Source organism: Rana temporaria, chromosome 1 (genome assembly GCF_905171775.1).
Source record: "Rana temporaria chromosome 1, aRanTem1.1, whole genome shotgun sequence".
NCBI lineage: Eukaryota > Metazoa > Chordata > Amphibia > Anura > Ranidae > Rana > Rana temporaria.
The window spans coordinates 518,150,733-518,174,617 of NC_053489.1; the positions used below are offsets into that span (position 1 = coordinate 518,150,733).

The 23,885-nt window shown below is 41.0% G+C and overlaps 1 protein-coding gene across 2 annotated transcripts in view; it reads right to left on the reverse strand.

Moving 5' to 3' along the window:
- Nucleotides 1-12,695: 12,695 nt before the first annotated feature.
- OTUD4 (OTU deubiquitinase 4) overlaps nucleotides 12,696-23,885 on the reverse strand; it is a 73,938-nt gene continuing 62,748 nt past the window's right edge. For both annotated transcript variants that reach the window (XM_040331615.1, XM_040331607.1), the window contains exons 18-20: nucleotides 21,162-21,416; nucleotides 21,003-21,043; nucleotides 12,696-16,082 (exon numbers count right to left, since the gene is read on the reverse strand). In XM_040331615.1, the coding sequence (XP_040187549.1) occupies nucleotides 14,937-16,082; nucleotides 21,003-21,043; nucleotides 21,162-21,416 (1,442 nt within the window). In that variant the 3' untranslated portion in view covers nucleotides 12,696-14,936. The remainder of the gene's footprint in view (nucleotides 16,083-21,002; nucleotides 21,044-21,161; nucleotides 21,417-23,885) is intronic.

Genomic DNA, 23,885 nt, shown 5'->3' on the forward strand with positions numbered 1-23,885 from the left:
CATCCCGGCACTGAGGCTTTAGGCTTGTTGATCAGAAAGGGATCGTGGAAACGATCAAAAATAGAGAGTGATGTTCGCGCTGGGATGGTCTGCAGCGTGCGCTTCACCTCGCAGGGCTGAGAAACCAGCTGGGACACCCCACAGATAGGTGTCGCCTCTAGAGGCAACACGCAGACCCCTGTGAGGTGAAGCGCACGCTGCAGACCATCCCAGCGCGGACATCGCTCTGACAAAGCTCCAGTATTTCTCTGTGGAGAGAGGAGAACCTGCCAGAAGAACAATCGGGCCTGTATGGTAGAGTTGCCAGACGGAAGCCACTCCGCTGTAAAGGATGCATGACAGCCGGGAGCGTGGCCTGACGCGGAGGACAATGGAGGCTTTCTGAGAAGGCTCCGTCTAGCCGACTTTTATCAAGAGCCACCCGGTACCTAGGATCGGAGATTAACGCTCCTAAACCATCCATCCCTATTCAGGATATCCCCCTGTACATTCTGGTACCATTATTGTACCTTCAAAAGGTCCCCCGGAGGTGTGCGGTGCTCCGTGACGGAGCTCTGTTGGAGAGATCTCGTCGCCATTTTGGGGCCTACGAAGCCCTCTCCTCAGGCGCGCTCAAGTGTGGCAAACTAAGCGGATACCGACACATTCATTGTGTCTTCTCCCTCGCAGGTAGCAATCGCGGTGAGGGGGATACGTTACCCGGTAGACACAAGGCATTCATTGTACCCCCGCACCGGATCCCTCGCTCCTGAGGCCTATGCTCCCTCCTTGATCCACGGACTCAATTGCCGCAGACGACGACGCGGTCGAGTACAGCGGGGACAGCAGACAAGTTAATCTGCCAGTCCACTCCCATCTGTACCGCATCGATCGACGGCGGGGACCCAGGACGAATGTCTGTCAGGAGACTGGTGGAGACACACGGCTGATAAGCCTGAGGCCCTCTGACGTACCTCATATTCAGACTGTGAGGGGAAACGTCGCCATCTTGTGGCCTAAGAATATATTGTCACAGGAATAGTTCTAATGTGATATAGACTGCATGGATTCGGATTTGGCTTTTTTCTAATTAATTCACACTATTTGGAGTTCTTATTATATTTATTTCTTCTCTGAACTGAGGTAATTCTTTGTACACTGGCTACCTGACTGCAATAATAGTCTAATCACAGTAGTCAGAGGTTGGTTACCAACTGCATACGGTGCCCAGGGTCTGTGTTATACATTGTAGGATTATCCTATGATTATCCTTGCAATGGAAACTTACTGAGGTGTTCCTACACACCGTCCGATGTTAGTCGACGAAAGCTTCAAACCTATCCGCTAATATGACACCTGCATGATACGTAATTTGAGGCATTTTTATGATGCTGGTCTTTTTACAATACTTACTGTAAAGGCTCAAAACTGGGTTTGGACTGATCACATAATTAACACCCACTGAATGATGAAGGTTATAGGACTGTTACACCTATAGGAGCTGATATAGGAGTGAACTGTAGATTCTAAAATATAGTGCGACTTAACTCCTGCTGATACGTATTCATTATAGCACTTCTTATATATGAAGGGGAAACGGTGCAAAAAAAAAAATAAGAACTCAATTATCAAAGAGTGTCTTTTTGATATGGGCACCCCTCCTCATACATGCCCTCAGGTGTCTGTGGTGGATCCTAAGTTTACTGAACAATTCTCGTCTCATGTGATGCCCTCATCACCTCCTCCCTTAGGTTCTACTACAACTACAGCTTTATTTTCATCCGTAGTAAGGGAGGAAATAATACCTGCAATGGCTGATCACGAGATTCTTATGGTGCCTCCCTCACATGACCCTATACAAGTGACTGCTAACGCTGAAAATGCCCCGGAAGTTTCTTTCAATGTTGCTGATCTCTATAATAGGATCTCTGAAATGCTGGAAAGGGGTTTAGCTCATACGGCCGAGAAAATTACTAAAGATATTAGGGCAGACTTCCAATGTCTTGGCAACAGGATTGATTCTGTGGAACATAAATTGGACACTAACGTTTCAAAAACTGAACAACATGATGACCATATCCATTTCCTGCAAGAACAACTGGAGGCTGCTCAGGCTAAGATTGATGATTTGGAAAACCGGTCAAGAAGAGAGAACTTCAGGGTTAGGGGTCTTCCTGAGTCCATTATGGACGTTCATTCAGCAATACGAGACATTATGAGAATCCTCCTTCCATCTATGCCTGATATAAAATTGGAAATTGATAGGGCTCATAGATCATTAGGTCCACTAAGAAGAGATGGTTTGCCCAGGGATGTGGTGGTCAAGCCTCATTATTTCTCCACCAAGGAGGACATTATGAAACGGTCCAGACAACAGGAGAATCTTCAATACCAAGGTACTAAAATACAAATATTTTCTGACATTTCACCATATACCATTCAGAGAAGAAGGGTGATGAAACCGTTATTGTCTGCCCTCATCAACAAGGACATCAAGTATAAATGGGCTTTCCCCTTCGCCTTAAAATTCAATTATAATGGTAGAAACCATGTAATACATAGTTTCCAAGAGGGTGAACGACTTCTGTTTGATCTGAAAATTATATCTCTTGAACCTGCCATGGACACTACTCTACCTCAACTTCCATCTGCCAAGAGGACCACACCTACTAGTCCGACTCAGAATCCATGGAACAAGGTCAAATACAGGAAAATTGGAGGTGACCAAGTCCCCTGAATATTGAATAGACTTACCCAGGACGTATCTCTTATTCTTTGAATCAGATGAATTTTATCCCGGATGCTTTTTAAAAAAAAAAAAAAGAATCCGGGATTGCATACCTAGTTGAATGCCATTTTTCTTTAGATTTTTCTCCTTTTTTTTTGGTCATCCTCTGATTCAAATGCCTTTTTTCTTGAAATTGTTTTAAGATGTCATTTTTGATCTGTCGACAACTGACAACGGTGAGGTATTGAACCTCAACTTACCTCTTGTGTCGACACTTTGTCGACCCAATGGGTAAGAATATAGTCCTTTTCTGGGACTATGCTAAAATTTCTTGTTTGAATGAGGGAAGGAGAATCATTCTCTTCCCCCATTCTGGGTCACGAATTGACCTTGCACGATCTAATAGTTTGTTGTGCAATATGTTTTTTTATTTTTCTCTTTTTATCTCTTCTTTCCATTTCTTTTTCTTTCTTCTTCATATTCTCTTCATCTCTTCAGCCTGCCTGCCATTGTTCGTATTTACGGGACTACTGATGATATCAATACGGTCCTGCCTGTCCATAGATATTGACGAGACTTATGGCTGGATCGAATGATGTTTCTAAACCCCTTAGTGTTGTTACTCACAACACTCAGGGGTTGAATTCTCCTATTAAGAGGCGCAAAGCCTTTCAAGTATACAAGTCTCTCCGTGTAGATGTGGTTTTCCTTCAAGAAACCCACTTTCCTAAACGATACAACCCCTCCTTTTTGCATGCCCACTTTCCATTATTTTACCTAGCTAAAGCAGAAAACAAAACTAAGGGTGTGGCCATTTTGTTTTCTAGGTATTGTAATTTTAACCTGATTAAAGAATTTGGAGACCCGGAAGGTAGGTTTCTTTTGTTAAAAGGTACCCTTGATGGAAGACTGTACACATTTATTTCTTATTATGCACCTAACAGAGGTCAGAAAAAGTTTTTCTCACAGATGCTTGATACCCTCCGACCATTTATGGAGGGGATCATTCTTATGGGTGGGGACTCTAACCTAGCTTTTGACACAGGATTGGATAAGTCCAAACCTGTCAATGGAATCATCAGACCAACTAAAATTAGTTTGCAAGTAGCACGCATTCTACATCAGTCTAGATTAACTGACATCTGGAGGGAGTTGAACCCCAAAACTAAAGACTATACTCACTATTCTAACCCTCACCATTCTTATTCTCGTATAGATCATATATTGATCTCTAACCATCATGTCCCGGCAGCCATTAAGTCTCATATAGTTGATGTTCCTTGGTCAGATCACTCGATGGTTCTTTTGTCACTGAGGAGAGAGGACACTTCTCCTAAAGTGTCTCATTGGACACTAAATAGGTCTATTTTGAAGGATCCTGTCCTAATGAAGGATATTGAGCGATCTCTTCTAGAATACTTTGAGCATAATGATACAGAAGATGTATCCCCTGAAACTTTGTGGGCTGCCCACAAGGCTTCTATCAGGGGCAAAATTATACAAGTGGCCGCTAGCCTCAAGAAACAAAGGAACCTGGACATAAGGAGACTGGAAAACAACTATTTAGACCTCTGTAAAAAACATAAATCTGATCCTCTTAACTTTCCTACTCAGGCACTTGATGCAGCTAGATCTGCCCTGAACTTGGTACTTACAACTAAAGCAGGGGAAGACATGAAATGGACTGGTGCTAAATTCTATAAATTTAAAGATAAAATAGGCCCAATGCTAGCTCATAAATTGTCACCTAGATTTCAATCACGGACTCTCCCTAAAATAAGGATGATTGATGGTTCTTTCACCCTGAATCCAAGGAAGATAATGGAGGCCTTTCATGACTTTTATTCTAAGCTTTATGCATCCACTGATGATTTTTCTTCAGAGGGAATGGATGATTTTCTGGACAATTTGAATCTGCCTCAATTGACTGAAATACATAGAGAGGTGATGGAGTCTCCCATATCAGCTGAGGAAGTATCGTTAGTGATTAAAAACCTAAAATTAGATAAAGCCCCGGGCCCTGATGGGTTTTTGAGTTCGTATTACAAAACATATTCGAGCATTTTGACACCCTACATGGTTAGATTTTTCAACCACATGACCGGTGGAGTTCCCATAGACAGGCAACTCAACTTGGCTTGTATATTGGTTATCCCTAAGCCAGAAAAGGATCATAGCCTGGTAGAAAACTATAGACCAATATCTCTTATTAATAACGATCTTAAGATACTCACTAAGATAATGGCCAATAGGTTGTCTTCTTTCATTGGCCAGTATGTTAGTAAAGATCAAGTAGGCTTCATCGCTGGAAGGCAAGGTCCAGATCAGGTTAGGAGGGCTGTAGATCTGATTTCTATTTTGAACTCGGGATGGACTGGTGATATTAATCAAAGGGGTATGCTTCTTTCTATAGATCTTCAGAAAGCATTTGACTCAGTATCATGGCCATTTATGTTCGGAGTGATGAAACGTTGGGGGTTTGGCACAAAATTTCTGGGAGTCTTGTCTGCACTTTACTCTTGCCCTAAAGCTAATATACGCTTTCAGGGTATTTTTTCGGAATCTATTGAGATCCATAGGGGTACTAGGCAGGGATGCCCTTTATCTCCCCTGATATTTGCAATAGTAATGGAATCCCTGGCTATAGCTATTCGTGAAAACTCAAATATCAGGGGAGTAAGATGTGCCAAAATGGAGCATAAATGTGCCTTATTTGCAGATGACCTTTTACTGTTTTTGACCGCTCCAGATACATCCCTACCGGAAATATATTCTCTCTTAGACAAATTCTCTATGGTTTCAGGTCTAACTGTGAATATGGCCAAGTCTAGGGCCCTCAATGTTTCTCTATCTGAATCCACGGTTTCTCTACTGAAGAAAAATTATGGATTCAAATGGGACACCTCTTATATCAAATACCTGGGTATCTATTTGACCCCCAACATCCAGAATTTATATTTGGCCAATTATCCCCCTATGTATAGAAAACTTGAGAAAGATTTGAAAGACTGGGGTACTCAGAATATAGGTTGGATTGGTAGAATTAACTCGGTTAAGATGACTCTTCTCCCTAGGCTTTTGTATCTTTTTAGATCATTACCCATACCGATAATAAAAAGTCATCTAAAATCTTTTCAAGGCAAAATTACCAAGTTTATTTGGAACAATAAGGGTCCACGCCTTCCATCTCGTACTCTCTATAACTTGCCTGAACAGGGTGGTCTGGGGGTACCCAACTTATTGTGGTACTATCAATCAGCGAGATTGGCACAGTTATCGGAAATTTTTCTTAAACATGAACGCCCTGACTGGATAGATATAGAAGAGCAGGCGACCCCGAATCTAACGATAGAGGAGGTAATGTGGAGTCCTACCAAGAATAGGCCTTCTATATTATCTCCGACTCCATCTCAAACTTTAGTTTTATGGGATTCACTTAAAAACAATCCCTCTCTAATTTCTAAAGGCAGGCCTTTATCGAGTGTTTTTCTAGACCCACTCTTTGTTGCTAAAATTGATATAGATTCATTCAAATGGTGGCATGATAAAGGGTTGTATCGTATAGGACGCTTCTTTTCACGCTCGGGTCCCCTTACTGAGCAACACTTCATTGACAAACTAGGTCTTTCTGTCTCAGAGAAACTAAGATTTTCTCAACTATATGTCTATGCACGAAGCCTATGGGATAGTGACTCGATCTCTGGACTATTGACACCTTATGAAAGTAAATGTGATCAGGGTTTGATCAGGAAGGGGAATATTTCAATCATATATCAATCGCTTGCTAATAATTGCACCAAACTACCTCATATGCTGGCCTGGGAAAGGGAACTTAATAACAAATGGGATTTATCTGACTGGTGTAGTAACTATACTAGATCCATTAAAGGATATGCGAATATATCCCTTGTAGAGGCTAACGTAAAAATTTATACTAGGTGGTATTTAGTTCCCGTTAAACTGGCTTCCATGTATCCGTCAACTTCGCCCCTATGCTTCAGGGGTTGCCAGGGATTGGTGTCTATGATACATATATGGTGGGAATGTCCCAAAATACGGGGATACTGGAATAAGGTGTTTAACATAATAAGACGAGTCACAGGCTGTAACTTGCATCAATCCCCCACTATTGCTTTACTTAACGGGATGTTACCCCAGACCTCCAAGGTTACTAGAAAACTCATCCTATACATTGACAGGTGCCAGGATCACACTCGCAGCTGCATGGAAAAAGACTAATGTTTCCATCCGGTATATGAAACAAAAGGTTACATGGATTATGGAACAAGAAAAGAGGGTCTGTTCCATGTTGGATATGTACTCTTTTCCATGAAATATGGGAACCTTGGATGAAATTTATGGGAATATCTTTTACCCCGTGAAGGCTTTGATGACATCTGTATCTTAAGGACGATGATGTTCGTTGGCAGGCAGGCTGCCATATCTCTTTATCTCTTCTTTTTTCTTTCCCTTTCCTGATCTTTTTCGTACTTTCTTTTTTACTCCTCCTTATGTCTTCTGTCCTTTTTTTTCTTCCTTTCTTTGATTTTTCTTTGATTATATCTCGTTGTTTTATCTATGAGGATAGAATCCTTACTATTTCTCATTTTCAGTGTTTTGTTTTGAAAAGAAAAAAAAAAAATTTGTATTTGCCTATGTTTAGGTTATTAAAGGATTCCACCAAACATTTGGGGATATTAGGTTTGATAAGGGTTTTGAGAATATATTTACAGATACCGGTGGGTTTTAGTGATAATTATTGGAGGGAGGATTGAAGGGTTTGCTCGACCTCTTGGACACAGACAGTTCCCGTTAGGGGTGTCGGAGAGGTTGTTATTCTCCAGAAATCTTATCCTTTATTCGTTCCATGAAATATGGTCTAGTACACACACATGGGGTTTTTTCTTATATATAATTTATTGTGTGGCAACAATAGACCTAGGAATTCTATAGTGTATTGAAATATCCTTTTATTTAATTATAAATTAGTTAAACCTAATTTATCTTCTTTGCTTATGCAAACTGCTTTACTCTCACCTTATGGTGATGAGCATATGGAATGGCTAGATAAGATGGACAGTTACTACGACAGGAATGTCTAATATGAACAGTAATGCACTTGATTTATTATTTTCTGTATATTATTGACTTGTATACTGCTGTTATGGTACAAATGTATGTACTTTTATTAAAAATAAACTTAAATTGGAATGAAAAAAAAAAAAAGAAGGATGCATGACAGCCTACCTGGAGTTTGCCAAAGGGCTCTTGGACCATGAGAAAACAATTCTCTGGTCTGATGAAAGAAAGATTTAACTCTTTAGCATGAATGGCAAGTGTAATGTCTGGAGGAAACCAGGCACTGCTCATCACCTGGCCAAAACCATCCCTACAGTGAAGCGTGGTGGTGGCAGCATCATGTTGTGGGGCTGTTTTTCAGTGGCAGGAACTGGAAAACTAGTCCAGATCGAGCGATAGATGAATGCAGCATTGTACATACTTGATGAAATCCTGCTTCAGAACACTCTGGATCTCAGACTGGGGTGAAGGTTCATCTTCCAACTTACAAATGACCCAAAGCACACAGCCAAGATAATAAATAGTGGCTTTGGGACAACTTTGTGAATGTCCTTGAGTGGTCCAGTCAGAGCCCAGATTTTAACCCATTTGAACATCTCTGGAGAGAAATCAAATTTGCACCGAGGCTCCCCATCCAACCTGATTTGAGGAAAGTAATACATTTAATCAATTTTGGAATAAGGCTGTAACATAACAAAATGTGGAAAAAGTGAAGCATTGTGAATACTTTCCATATGCACTGAACATGGCAGATTTAGTAATGCAAGACCAGAGGTGCCGGGCTGAAATTAGGCAATCCTCAGCCAATACAGGACCACTGCTGTTACTGAGTGTTCTTTTGACTTACATTTGGCAATTAGGAGGGTTAGTTAGTGGAAGTATATATCCCAGCTATAACCCCTATGGGTGATGAAGAAAACCTACTTCCTCTGCTGACAGAAAAGGTGTCCTAGAAAGATAATTACAACATGTAATTGTGTCGACTCCTACTTGAGCATTAGTTCATACACTTTGTAATTAATCTGATTTCAGGAATGTAAATGGCTTAGGCCAGTGATGACGAACCTTGGCACCCCAGATGTTTTGAAACTACATATCTCCCATGATGCTCGACTACACTGCAGAGTGCAAGAGCATCATGGGAAATGTAGTTCCAAAACATCTGGGGTGTCAAGGTTCACTGGCTTGGGCGATATTGGATGCATTTCTTTTTTTTTAGTTTCCAGCTCATGGTTCCACTTTGCCTCTTGACATGTCACATGGCTATCCTTTTGCAACAATACTCTTGATCCCTGGATTAACCACTTCCATACCAGGCACTTACGCAACTTCCCGCCCAAGCCAATTTTCAGCACTGTCGCACTTGCGTGGTCATGCTACACTGTACCCAAACAAAATTGGCATCCTTTTTCCCCACAAATAGAGCTTTCTTTTGGTGGCATATGATCACCTCTGCGATTTTTTATTTTTTTTGCGCAACAACTAAAAAAAGACTGATTTTTTTTCTGTTAATTTTTTTGTAAATAATTAAGTTTTCTCTTTCAATTACGGGCACTGATGGACAATGATGAGGTAGTACTGGTGGGCACAGATAAGGTGGCACTGGTATGCGGCACTGATGGGCACTTATGGGTGGCACAGATGGGCATGGGTGGGGTGGCACTGATTTACCCATGTTGCCAGTCAGTGCTCATTTGTGGGCACCGATTGGCATCTTTTTTATGCTTTTTTTTTTTCAGACTTTTTTTTTTAGTTTGCCCTTCCCTGGTGGTGCAGGGGCGGACTGACCATTGAGGCACTCGGCCACTGCCCGAGGGCCCCATCAGGGTTGCCAGGCTCAGTAAAACCAGGGACAGCATGTAAAAAAAAAATCAGTTTTTTTTTTTTTTTTTAGATCTGTCTGAAACCGACATGCTTTTGATGTGAAAATCCCGAGATTTTAGCTGCCCCGCCTCTGCACTGTGTCCTGGCGTGGTGGCCATCTGTAAGCCCGAGGGCCCCATAATCTTATATTGCCCGGGGGCCCCATGAGTTGTCAATCCGCCCCTGCCAGGGTGGGCTTCCCTGGTGGTCCAGTGTGGCGATCCGAAGGGGGAGGCTGCATTGATAAATAATCAGTGCAAACCCCCCGTCAGGAGAGCCGCCGATCGGCTCTCCTCGCGTCTGACAGACGCGAGTGAGGAAGAGCCATCAACTGTTCTTCCTGTTTACATCGTGATCAGCCGTGGTTGGACACGGCTGATCACGTGGTAGAGCCTCCGTGAGAGACTCTTTACTGAGATCGGTGATCAGACTGACACCCTGCAACAACGATCGCCGCGATGCGCGCCCCAGAATCCTGAGGAAGTCATATGATGTCCAGTCAGGATTTTACAGCCACTTTGCCGACATCAATATTGGCGGGCGGCAAGTGGTTAAAGGAGAAAATATGAGTGCCCTGAAAGATGTTCTTGACTGTAGGATTTTTAATACTAAATCTGTCACTCATAACGGATAGTAACCCTGTGCCCCATACAGTCTTGAAAGTGAGCTCACAAATCCTCTTAAAGCGGAGTTCCGCCCAAAAAAAAAGTCAGCAGCTATAAATACAGCAGCTGCTGACTTTTAATATTTGAACACTTACCTGTCCAGGGTGCCCGCAATGTCTTCACCTGAAGCCGTTCAGTCCCTCAGCCTGGTTCCCTACTGCGCATGTCATGCTGCGTGTCCCTGCTGTCTTCTGGAACCTGTGTGTCTCCCAGAAGACATGGCGTAGATCACCGCAGAATCTGCAGCGATCTATCGCCAGAAGTGGGAGAAAATACGTGCATTAGACAGGTATTCCCCCCCTTAAAGGTGTCAGATGACACCAAAGGGGGGGGGCAGAAAAGGGGGGACAACTACCAGAAAAGGGGAAGTAGTCCCCCTTTAAAAGACAGGCATAATTGGAAGGTATTCTGAAAGATTGTGGTGTCTTGTGCATTATCTGGGTACAGCCTATCGCTATGTTGGTGATACGAATCAGCTGCATAATCCCTCCCATAAAATAAAAAGTAATTCTGTAGAGGATGAGAATACTAATGAGCCCATTTCACCATTGGTATGGCAGAGTTCCAAGTATGTTCAGGCATTGGACTGCTGGAAGGTAAGTCAGTACTAGCAATGATGTTTCAAGATAACTGCCACCAGGAAAATTATGCTTTGAGCCAGCTGAAGACACGGTTTCACGAAACGTGGGATCCATCTGAAACCTTACAGGATTTCTAATAAGATATTGTAAAGTGTAAGAATATGAATTTTTCTGGCTTAAAACAGAATATTTTGTTTTGAGCTTTGTTCCTTCAACCTTTCTCTTATTGGCAGCAAGACTTTTTGTGAGTGTTCTTGGAGACATTGGAAGGCCTCAGAACTAGAAATGTAACCAGTCCACCACAAACCGAAAGATATTTTTGAAAGTCTTGATGGACTGGAATGCGAAAATATGTGTCCAATAAATAAACAGCAAACAATTGCCATGATTGATTGATTGAGACTAGAATTGATTCTTCATTTTGAATGTTTGTTTAACATAAGCAGGTCTAGGGATGGTCTATAATGCTCCCACTGGACCTGACTATGTGCATTTCCAGTCTTTTTTTTTTTAATGTAAGTAATCCCTTTCTTGCTTGTATTCCCTTGCATTCTTAAAACTTTCCAGCATGTTTTGACTATTTAAGTCTTCCTCAGAGGGATGATATTTGTTTAAAATTTCAAAAGATCACAACAATACATATACAGTATGTGTCAGTATAACAGCCAAGATGAAAACAGTATTATCAACCAAATGGATAGCATGGCTTACAAAATAAACTTGTAGACAAAACCATGAATTCTACATATGCTGGATGTCGCCAGTGCAGGGGCAGCAACACTACATTTTTTTTCCCACAAGTCCAGAAAAGCACAAATGGTGTCAGAATGCATTTATGTTCTTATTTGCAAGGGTGTGGGTGACTTTGAACAACATTTAAACACTTACCTTTAGTGTAGATACACTGGAGGTAGACAGGACAGACTTAAGGCCCCTTTCACACGAACGGATAGAATGGTGCTTTTAGCTGCGGATTCTCAAGTTATCTACCACAGCTAAAAAGCACACAATGCTTTCCTATGGCCCCCATTCACACACTGCGTTTAGCTGTGGTTTGGTGCAGATAGAAAAAATAAAATTGACTGCGTCCAGGAACAATTTGGCGCAGCTATCTGCACATAACTGCAGGCAAAATTCGCAGTGCACTGTGTCCACTGTGTTTGGTATGAATCATGAGGGGGAACTCAATGCCAAATTTTAAATAAAAAACCCAGCATGGGTTCCCCCCTCCAAGAGCATACCAGGCCCTGCGGGCCCCCCACCCCAAAGCACCTTGTCCCCATGTTGAGGACAAGGGCCTCTTCCCGACAACCCTGGCCGTTGGCTGACGGGGTCTGCGGACAGGGGGCTTATCAGAATCTGGGAGCCTGGATTTCATAGGGATAGATAGCTCCCAAAATTTTACTGAGGTTGTGCCAGCCGCGCCTCTCAAGTGCAGTATTTCCACCATTTTACTGACAGACTGGGCTGAAAAGACAAACACCAGCGCCTTGAGAGCATTCCACGAACAGCAGCTGGTGCTTGGCCAGTAAATGTATCCACCTTCTATAAAACACACACAAAATTATATATATATATATATATATATATATATATATATATATATATATATATATATATATATATATATATATATAAATATAATTGTGTGTGTATCCGACTTCTATTAGCAAATTACTTCTTGTGGAGCCAAACACCCCCCCCCTATAAAACCCCAACTATATATTATCTGCTCATGGTGGTTACAGTACCAATTTATATGTTTATATAGACCCCTGTTTAAAAAAAAAAAACAGCACATTCTAGAAAGGTTTTATTTACCAACATTTTGCTTTAAGACAGAATATAAACAAGACAAACCAGCACAGAAAGAAAGGTTTCTATAAAAATGAAAACATTGACAAGTCAAATTTATCCATGCACAAGAATACATGTTAAATCTATTTTTTTTATTTACAAGTATAGAAGACAAACAACCTGTAAACATGAGAGCAAAGCTGCTCTAAAAACACACTGCACTCAGGATATATAAAGAATAACCATCCCTGGAAACAATGCGTCTTGAGTACATTTTAAATTTGCAATCATAATGAAAAATAGACATTCAAGAGTCCACCACAACCAAAAAAAAACAAAAACAAAACACCCTTAACAGAAGCAATAACAGGGTATGGGAATCAGGAAATTAAATATCAGTATAGCAAAACAAACAAAAAAAGAGAAAAAATACATAAATGTTAAATTCTATCAATCTTTAAAAAAAAAAAAAAACAGTAGAACATACTAAGGAGCAATTTTTATCTATATAGTTAAAATAAAACACTTTAAATTCTTAGACATCTTTTTGATACATCAGTGCAAAGTGTAGCATCCATTTACTTTCATGTGTCTTGTGCCAAAGCTCAAGACGTCAATTTTGTTTCTGTAGCTTTAAGTTATTGCTAGCAGCTATCAGTTTATTAGGTATACCAATTCAACTGTGCATATGTCAGTTCCCCCCAATTACACAATCAAGCTGTGAATAGCAGGCTATTAAGTTTACAATAGGGAAACATTTTTTCTTACCCAAGACCTGATATTAATGCATCTCTATGTTTAAATGGCCAGCTGTGGAATCCTGTCTGGAGCTTAGCTGTATTTGCAGAGAAAGCTCACACAACTCTATGGTAACAAGGCAATTAAGGGTAATGTGGCAGAGCATAAAACGCAAAAACTGTAAACAGCGTCTTTACTCCCTCAAATATTATACCTTGTTCTACACTTTTAGTTTCCTGAACAGTGTACATAGCTACCATATATGTCCAGTGACTCCTTTGTGCTGAGAGTTTTGCCAAACAGTAACAGAAGAGATGGCAGCTCAAGATAACAGGTCATATACTTGCATCCTTAAATATCTATGGAGTTTATTTTACTGCCTGTGCACAAACTGTATAAGACTTCCCCAAACACCTGCAGCATTGCATGCATTGAAAATGCTCTGAATGCATCTTGAAAAGCAACTTCTCTTGGTATTCGATAGGAAGCGGTAATGCTGTCACAATATCCATGTGATCCACCCATTCAAAAATTGGAAAAATTATAGGAAAGAAAAATTATTTTAACAATCAGAGACAAGGCACATGCATGAGCTTGGGCTTCTAAAGTCTGTTACCATAAACTACAATGAACCCACCTGCCCCAGATGTATCTGCAGTAAGGCAAATTTCTGCATCAGCCAGATCATGGTAGTGAAAATAACCAGGACATTGGCACACCTGAAAATAGCATTAATAGTTGTAGCAAAGCAGTGAGAAATTTCCAACATGAATGTCATTCGCTTTTTTTTGTTTGTTTTTAAAACAGGGGCCCTGTGTAATGACATTTTGGGACAGAAGACCAGACACTTAGAAGGGAAACCATGTGCTAATATAGGCCCTGGCTCCATTTTCTCACAGGCGTGAGAGCTACAAATACTGAGTAATCATGCATTACCATACAGTTGTGCAACACATTTCTGCTCTCCCCGACAAATAAAAAGTAGTTAAACAATGTAATATTTACAGTAAGCCACAATAGGGAACAACATTCAAGTTTCACCCCTGCAAAGTAAACAGGGGTTTGGCGATCTCATAGTCAAAGGCCTTTAGGAATGGAAGCACAATCAAAAGCAATTTTATCATACCAAGCTTTGTAAAATGTCTAAAGTATTCTAAGGCAATTAAAAATAGGACATCGCTATTTGGCATGATAAACTTCACCGCATTAACACACTGAGAAATCTGCCAATGCCAAGCCATCTACATTATTCTTACAAACACTAAACATTTCATAAGAGGAGTTATATAAAGAAAACATTTGAAACAATCCCCACTAGTGAGTCTATATTGAGAGAGAGAACAAAACAAAAAAAAAAAAACACTACAAAATTCGGACAAAAAAAAAAAAAATAGTCTATTGCTATAATCTATTTTACACTTTTCCCTGAAACCAAATTTTAAATAGAATCTGTATTTTATTATCTTAAGTAAACTGTCCAAATAAATACAAACAAACTCAGAATTTCTATTCGTGGTATTGCCTATATGGATCTCCCATTGGCCGCCTGCGATTCGGCCTTCCCCTATAATTTCTGTACTGTGGATAGCCATCTTCTCTGCCTCTTGCTCCCCTCCAGGCATCCTCATTTCTAGAATATTGGTAGCCACCTCTGTTGGGTTGATGAAATTTTTCATTTCTGAACCTCCGGCTTCCATATGACTGGTTGTAGAAGTTCTTTGATCTGCCACCACTCAATATATTAGATACTTCTCTCTCATCTTCTGAGCTCTCCTCTTTTGCCCTTATTGGTCTGTCTTCAGGTGGGTTTATAGATGCGGTCACTGTGGCTAACTGATAGACTCTGTCTTCGCTGGACCTCCTTTCCTCTGGGGTTTTAGATACAACTGATGGAGACACCTGGTTCTCGGGCACTTTTTCTAGAAGGCTCTTTGTATCATATATTTCAGGCCTATCTAAAATTATTTGCGGTCCTGGTTTAACCTGAAAGGCGTTTAATCCAGGCTCCTCTGTAGCAACAACATTAAATGACAAAGGCTGATCTGGTCTGCTTTCATTCACTAGCTCTTGGGGCTGCTTTATAGCTCTTTCGACTGTGTGGCTTTCAGCAACATCAACAAATAAAGTGTTGTCAGGCACATTTGTACTCTGAGGGGTAATAAACACATTATGTTGTACGACTGGGTTTTCAACATATCCTTGATATGGATATCCATACCACACTTGCGGAAAAACTTGAGGAGCTACTGGAAGATGTCCCATGTAAGAGGCTTGCCCAAAGTGAGGTTGTGGGAATATTGTCTCGCTTGGTTGTGCGCCTTCAAAGTCATTTAACCCTGGCTGGAACTGCTGCTTATCCTCAGATTCATTAAATTGAGATGGAACTTGTCCTGCTACAGAAGTTTGGACAGATGGTGCAAGAGGCGATGAAGAGCATAGAATAGCAGGCTGCAGAACCTGGTTATCATTTCTCACTTCATTCTGGTGTACGGACAGTGAAGGGTCTGGTTCATTTTGGTTTACAGTGGTGTCCTGCATCCAACTGTTTTGAGGGTAAACAGGAATATTTGGATAGATCCGGCACACATTTAGGTACGCTTGATGAAGAGGATGCAAATATAAATGCGGGGGCCACATTGGACATGTGTAAGCCTGAAAAACAAAAAATTAGAAAGAAACTAAAATGTGAATATTTAAATTAATGCAATGAAATTAAAAGTAACAAAAAAAATCGATATTGTGACTATTGTTAGATTAGTTTCTTGCACATGCTAAAGTTGCTAAAAAAGAAACAAAGTGAGCACACTATATTTACAGCTGCTTACTATGACTTGACACAAATAGCAGCCATTAGCCTGAAAATTCTCACACTCAAATATAACGTGGTTCATATTCGGCTATCCAGGCCACGGGAACTAAAATTCGTATGCGTGCTTCTTGAGCTGAAGTAAAAGTAATGCCGCATACAGACGGTCATTTTTTGTGATGAAAAAAAATGACGTTTTTGAAAATGTCATTTAAAATGATAGTGTGTGGGGAAAACGTTGTTTTATGTCTTCAGAAAAACGACCAAAAAAAATTTCGAACATGCTCGAATTTTTTGTGTCATTTTTCAAAATGTCGTTTTTTGTGTCAATTAAAATGATAGTGTGTGGGCAAAATGACGTTGAAAACGACGTTTTTAAACCCGCACATGCTCAGAAGCAAGTTATGAAGCGAGCTTCAATGGAACAGAGTGCCGTCATACGTGCTGAACGTAACATCGCTTTGCTAGAGCATTTTGAAAAACGATGGTGTGTATGCTACATCGTTTTTGAAAATGAAGTTTCAAAAATGTCGTTTTTTTTCATCACTTCAAAAAATGACCGTACGCGGCATTAGAGTGGTTGTAAACCCTTACATAGACCCAGTGAACCTGGCCTCCATTGATACACAGAGATGAAGCAAATCCACCTACATACGTTGTATGTGTTTATCTGCAGTTCTCTTCTCTACATCAGATCAAAGTGCAGAATTTATAAAGCTTGTCTGAGCCGTCAGAAAAAAAAAAGGGGGTGGAGAGCTGAAGAGACTCTGCAGAGCTCATTGAGGAGAGCTCTGAAAGCTGATTTAAAGTAACACACCCCTCTTCACACAAACTCCTGGACCCACTTCAATCAGGTTTCCGCCCAGGCAATGGCACTGAAACAGCACTTCTAAAAAGTATGGGATTATGCCCTCGAAGCTGCAGATGACGGAGAATCTGTCTCCTGGTGCTGCTGGATCTCAGTGTAGCATTCGACACTGTAGACCACAAAACTCTACTCATTCACCTTAAAGAAGCAGGAGTCACAGACGTAGATCTACCTTGGTTCGCATCCTTCCTAGAAAATCGTTCCCAGACAGTAAAACTAGGAGCCTTCTCCTCTAAAACTTGCGCAATTTTTTGCGGAGTCCCTCAAGGATCACCCCTGTCACCCGTGCTCTTCAACATCTACCTTCGCCCACTCCTCAAAATCATCAGTAAACAGGACCTGTGCTACCACTCATACGCCGACGACACTCAACTCTACTTTCACATCACTGGGAAAAAAGACCAATATAACTGTCTAGAAAAATGCCTCGCATTGATGGATGATTGGATGACTGAGAGCTCCCTCAAACTCAATGGATCCAAGACAGAACTTCTTCTCCACGCAAACCAAAAGACAAAAGCTGAGATTTCATGGACACCACCCACCATCCTTGGACAGATGATCACCCCAAGCACCAAAGTCAAAAGTCTCAGAGTCATCTTTGACTCTGAAATGTCGATGGATGCACAAATAGGATCAGTAGTCAGTGGATCCCACCATCTCCTCCGGCTGCTGCGTAGACTCATCCTCTTCATCCCAAAAGAAGAACTAGCAGTAGTAGTTGGAACCATCATCAATTCCCGACTCGACTACGCAAACTCCCTCTATATTGGCCTACCTAAATATCAGATTTTGTGTCTACAAGTCGTCCAGAACACGGCAGCCAGACTGGTAATAGGGAAAAAAACATGGGAATCCATCACCCCATCACTGAGGACCCTTCATTGGCTAACCGTAAAGGATAGGATCACATTAAAGACCCTCTGTCTTACCCACAGGTGCACACAAGGAAAAGCTCCTCAATACTTGACAAAATAAAGCATTACACCCCTAATCGCATTCTCCGATCAACTAACCAAAACCTCCACATCCCCAAGTCCCGCTACAAATCAAAGGGAGAACGAAGATTTGCAGTCCAAGGACCACGGCTATGGAACGCTCTGCCCACAAACATCCGCATGGAAGAAAACCATCGGGCCTTTAGGAAAAAACGTAAGACTCATCTCTGCGCCACTACCCCACCTACATCCACACATATGCATATACAGTTGTGCTCATAAGTTTACATACCCTGGCAGAATTTATGATTTCTTGGCCATTTTTCAGAGAACATGGATGACACATACATTTTTCACTCATGGTTACTATTTGGCTGAAGCCATTATAAATCAACTGTGTTTACTCTTTAAATCATGACAGAAACTACACAAGTGACCCTGATCAAAAGGTTTACATACCCTGGTGATTTTGGCCTAATAACATGCACACAAGTTGACACAAAGGGGTTTGAATGGCTATTAAAAGGTAACCACCCTCATCTGTGATCTGGTAGTTGAACTGTATAAAACAGGAAAGGGATTTAAAAAGATATCCAAAGAATTGAGAATGCCAATCAGCAGTGTTCAAACTAATCAATAAGTGGGAAATGAGGGGTTCTGTTGAAAACAAACCACGGTCAGGTAGACCAACTAAAATTTCAGCCAAAACTGCCAGGAAAATTGTTCGGATGCAAAGAAAAACCCACAAATAACTTCAGGTGAAATACAGGACTCCCTGAAAACATGTCGTGTGGTCGTTTCAAGATGCACAATAAAAGGAGGCACTTGAAGAAAGATGGGCTGCATGGTCGAGTTGCCAGAAGAAAGCCATTACTACGCAAATGCCACAAGGTATCCCGCTTACAAATACGCCGAACAGCACAGAAACAAGCCTCAAACCTTCTGGCAAAAAGTCATTTGGGGCGATGAGAGCAAAATTTTGCTTTTTGGCCACAACCATAAACGCTACATTTGGAGAGGACTCAACAAGGCCTATGATGAAAGGTACGGAGGTGGATCGCTGATGTTTTGGGGGATCTGAGAGCTACAAAAAAGGCACAGGAAGTTTGGTCAAAATTGTTGGCAAGATGAATGCAGTCAGTATGTTATCAAAAAATACTGGAGGAACATTAGTATTTATCAGCCAGAAAGCTGCGCATGGGACGTACTTTGACATGCCAACATGACAATGATTTAAGGCCAAGTCGACCTGTCATTGGCTACTGCAGAATAAAGTGAAGGTTCTGGAGTGGCCATCTCAGTCTCCTGACCTCAATATCATTGAGCCACTCTGGGGGAGATCTCAAAAACGTGCAGTTCATGCAAGACAGCCCAAGAATTAACAGGAATTGGGGGCTTTTTGCCAAGAGGAATTGGCAGCTTTACCACCTCAGAAGATAAAGAGCCCCATCCACAAATACCACAAAAGACTTCAAGCTGTCATTGATGTTAAAGGGGCAATACTAAGAACGGAGGTATGTAAACTTTTGATCAGGGTCATTTGGGGAGTTTCTGTTGCCATTATAATTTAGAAGAGGAAACACAGTTGATTAATAATAAATGGCTTCAGCCAACGCCAACCATGAGTGAAAGAAAAGTTTTTGCGTCATCATTCATAGTCTCTGGCCAAGAAATCATAAATTCTGCCAGGGTATGTAAACTTATGAGCACAACTGTACATATAAATATATGTATACACACATGGGAAAAGGGGCAGACAAAAGGAGGACATTTATCAATCAAATCATTTAGATGCAAATAGGCTCTTCATTTCTGCTTGTATATGGTTGGGTGATGGAAAAAAGTGGGGTCCTAACATTTGTCATCCTAGGTTTCAGGAACCATGAATCTGACAGACAGAAATGCAGTAAAAATTACACCTTTTAATGTATCGGTACAGATCAGTTAATGTAATCAAAACATAAGCCAGGAATCAGAAGCCAATGCAGGTAGTCAGACAAGCCAGTAATCAGGAAACCAGTGAGGCAGAAGAACAGGACCAGAAAGGATGTCAGCCGGGCAAAGTCTCTCACAGGAACACAGCAGAAAACTTCCAGATATGTTGACCAGCAGAGGGTAGGAAAGGAATGACCAAGGAAGTTTAAATAGCCAGAAGGGGCTGGCTGTAGGCAGGACTGACGAGCAAATAATAATCAGGTGAGCCACTGAGGATCAACGATTGCGGACAATCCGACAGCTGAGCAGCCTGAGCACAGAGAAGGTAGTTGCCAAGAGCCCAGCCCTGACACTAGGATAGTGAACCTTGGGACACCAGATGTTTTGGAACTACATTTCCCATGATGCTCATGCACTCTGCAGTGTAGTTGAGCATCATGGGAAATGTAGTTCCAAAAACATCTGGGGTGCCAAGGTTCGCCATTACTGTCCTAGTACAAAGTGTGTACTGTCAGGATACCCAGGTAAAAAAAAAAAGTTAAAGAACAAAGAAAAACAAAATACATCCACTATATCTCGTAAGCTGAAACATTTGTTCTTGGGTTTAGATATACTTGACTAATGTGGTGAAAATAGACCTTTTATTAAAATAAATGATTCCTTCAACACCTGTATAAAATGGGGTAAAATAAATAGTGGGCAAAAAATGTTTATGAAATAGTATTCTATTCTTTTTTTTTTTTTTTTTCTTAAAATGTTTTTCAGTCAGTTTATATAAATTTATCAAGGTGGTATGGGCCTGTCATCTGAACAGACTTTCCAATTTTCACTGAAATTTAAAGCATAGTTTCCTTTTTAATCCACAGGCTTTACAGCAATTTTATTTCAAAGACTACAGGCTTTTTAACATGATAATATAACACATCCAGAAAATAGCCAGATAGTTTTTTTCACCCAGCACACAGAATCAGCAAACACACAATACACCTCAAACCAGGCAACCATTTTAGAAAGAAAAAACTAACCTTAATGCCAAGATTATAGAAGAAATGAAGGATGCTTTTATCTAAAAAACAAACAAAAAAAAGAGGGGGGAAAAATGTAAATATGCACACGTTTCTAAGGTTTCCTTTATTGGTAGGCTATAGCTACAGGCTGAAAATGCCTGCTACAACTTGACTTACCACTCGGGAGATCATCTCCGTTTTTACAGTAGGAATAGGGGGGTGGCGAAGTAATTCTCTCCCCCTTTTCATTCACAGGGAATCCGGGATATAGAGGATCTTGGTACAGACTCAGGGTCTGAGGCATTGGCAGTAAGTGCTGGCTAACTGCTGGCATTGAAACTGGAAGTGGTTCGAATGTTGATGTCACCTGAGGTTGCAACTCAGCAGAGTCGGGCGCAGCTTCTTCACAAGCTGCTGCCTGTGCTAAAATACCTACAATATAAAAGAAATGTCAGCCATTTCATTTGAAAAGCGAGTAAAGTGGTTGTAAGATTTTTTACCGAATGCATTCTATGCCGCCGCAATATCCTGCTATAAGTCGTGATCGCTGCCATTACTAGTAAAAAAAACAAACAAAACAAAAAATACCCATACTTTGTGTAAACCAGAACGCTTATTGGGATTTTTGTATACCAAAAATATGTACAGAATACATATTGGCCAACAAAAATTGCAGATACAAAGCTTGTGGTATGCTAAATGATCAGCATTACCATTTTTTTTTGCATGGGGAGGCAAGTACAAGGTATATATTATATATATATATATATATATATATATATATATATATATATATATATATATATATATATATATATATATATATATACACATATATACATATACATATACATATACACATATACACACACTTTACAATTACTTTAACCAAATGACTTAACATGGCTGCTTTCCTTCTTCTAAAGGTCAACTCCTTTAAAACTATTAAACTATTAATAGTACTGCACACTGGGGCGGGGGCGCTTTACCACTGTAATAGTGTCGCTTTTCAGACACTAGCGGGGCCATTTTAACCCCCGCTAGCGGCTGAAATATGCTGCTTGCAGGACTTTTTTTTTATTTTATTATTATTTTAACGTCCTGCAAGCACACCACTCCAGTGTGAAAGCATTCGGGCTCTCACACTGGGGCTGCAGGGGAGGCATTTTTCAGGTGCCATTTTTAGCCCTTTAGCGCCTGAAAAACGCCTCAGTCTTAAAGTAGTTGTAAACCCTTACAAATCAATTTTTTGATACACGCAAGCCTATAATAAGGCTTATATATAGCTACCCAGGATATCTCCTAAACCTTCACGGTTTAGGAGATATCCCCTGTATCTGCATGTGCCGACGTCATTAGCACACGTGCACTAAAGCAACGGCACGTGCGTGCCATTGCTTCAGTGAGTGTGCCGTTACCAGCGGCTCCCGCTCGCATGCGGGAGTGACGACATCGCGGCTCTGGCCAATCACAGCGATACCCAGAACGATGTCGCCGGCCACTGCTGTGTACGGGCACCGCAACGGGGGCTTCAATCTCAGGTGAGCATTACATAATTAGCTAGTATGCTGTGCATGCTAGCTCATTGTGCCTTTGTCTTGCAAGCCTTTATTCTTTTTCCTGTCTAGGTTTACAACCACTTTAATGCAGTATGCAGTTTACTGTCCTGTTGTGGAAGTAGACAAAAAAAATATATTACAGGTAAACCAAAAATCCAACTTTTATTGGAGTACATAACAAGACACAGGGTACATTTATGATTACTTGGGTCTCATGCAGATCTAAATCCAGACCTTCAAGAAGTAAAACACTTAATGCCAAAAAAAAACTTTTTTTTTTGTCTACTGTGGGACCTACAGGATGCCCAAAAGTAGCCCAAGTAAGGGTTGAGCAACAAATGCTAACAAGCCCAATAAAACTAGGCAACTAGGGACTACCTACAGCTAGAAGTGCTGCTTAAAAGGACCTTATACCCAAAGCTGGCATCAAATGAGACTGAAACATCCATCTGGTAGAACTCTGAATAGTTTCCCAGTCTAAAACTGTTGAAGCAGAAAAGCCTAGAAAACCCTAAAACAGTTGCAGATCTAGCAAAGTGCATCTGGACTTGAAAGAATGTGGTCCCTTGGAAAGCCATGTGAATCTAAAGTGATTTACACAAGGGTTCTGCAGTCCAGCACTTTAGCTAAAGTGCCCTATGCATATGCACGGACACATGCAGGAAATTAGACAGAAGGTTTCTGGTATCCGTCACAACTGAACCATGTGTTCTTCACATTTAAGACCAACCATAATACAAATGCATGAAGGGCAGAAACCACCAGATAGAACAGAGTGCCAGAAAAGGGTCTCTGATTGTTTATCGCTTGTGTCCTAAAAGTTTGCAGAGTGGGTGCAAAAGCAGAGTCCTTTGCGGCTTTAGGAGTTTAAACGACCAAAAATTTGAAGAGAACTAGTAGAAGCAACCTCAGATCCTCCATCTTAAGAGTGGCGTGCACCACATCAACTGGAGCCAAAACTGTCCCCTTTAGTTTGAGAGTAATAGCAGAGATAAGGTCATCAGTCAAGAACTTGAACGACTCAAAATCTGAATCTCTGAAGCTGGTGGCTCAAGACATGACGGTTATGGGCAAATCAAATAAAGAATCTCCAAATGAAGGCGTGGGAACATGCTTATGGCCTCTCTAATCAATGTCTGCAAATAATTGGGGAAGTTAGTTAAAGTCTTGTACGACTGCGGTAAAAACCTCAGTTAAAAGAGCAGAGGGTCCAGAGACAGCCAACAGAGCCCACGAGGATGGGACAGACTAATAGTAGAGGATAGGTCAATAGTCCCAAATACAACTGTGCCAAAGAATGTGATGAAAGAAAAAACGCTCATCAACGATGCAGTCTTGATTG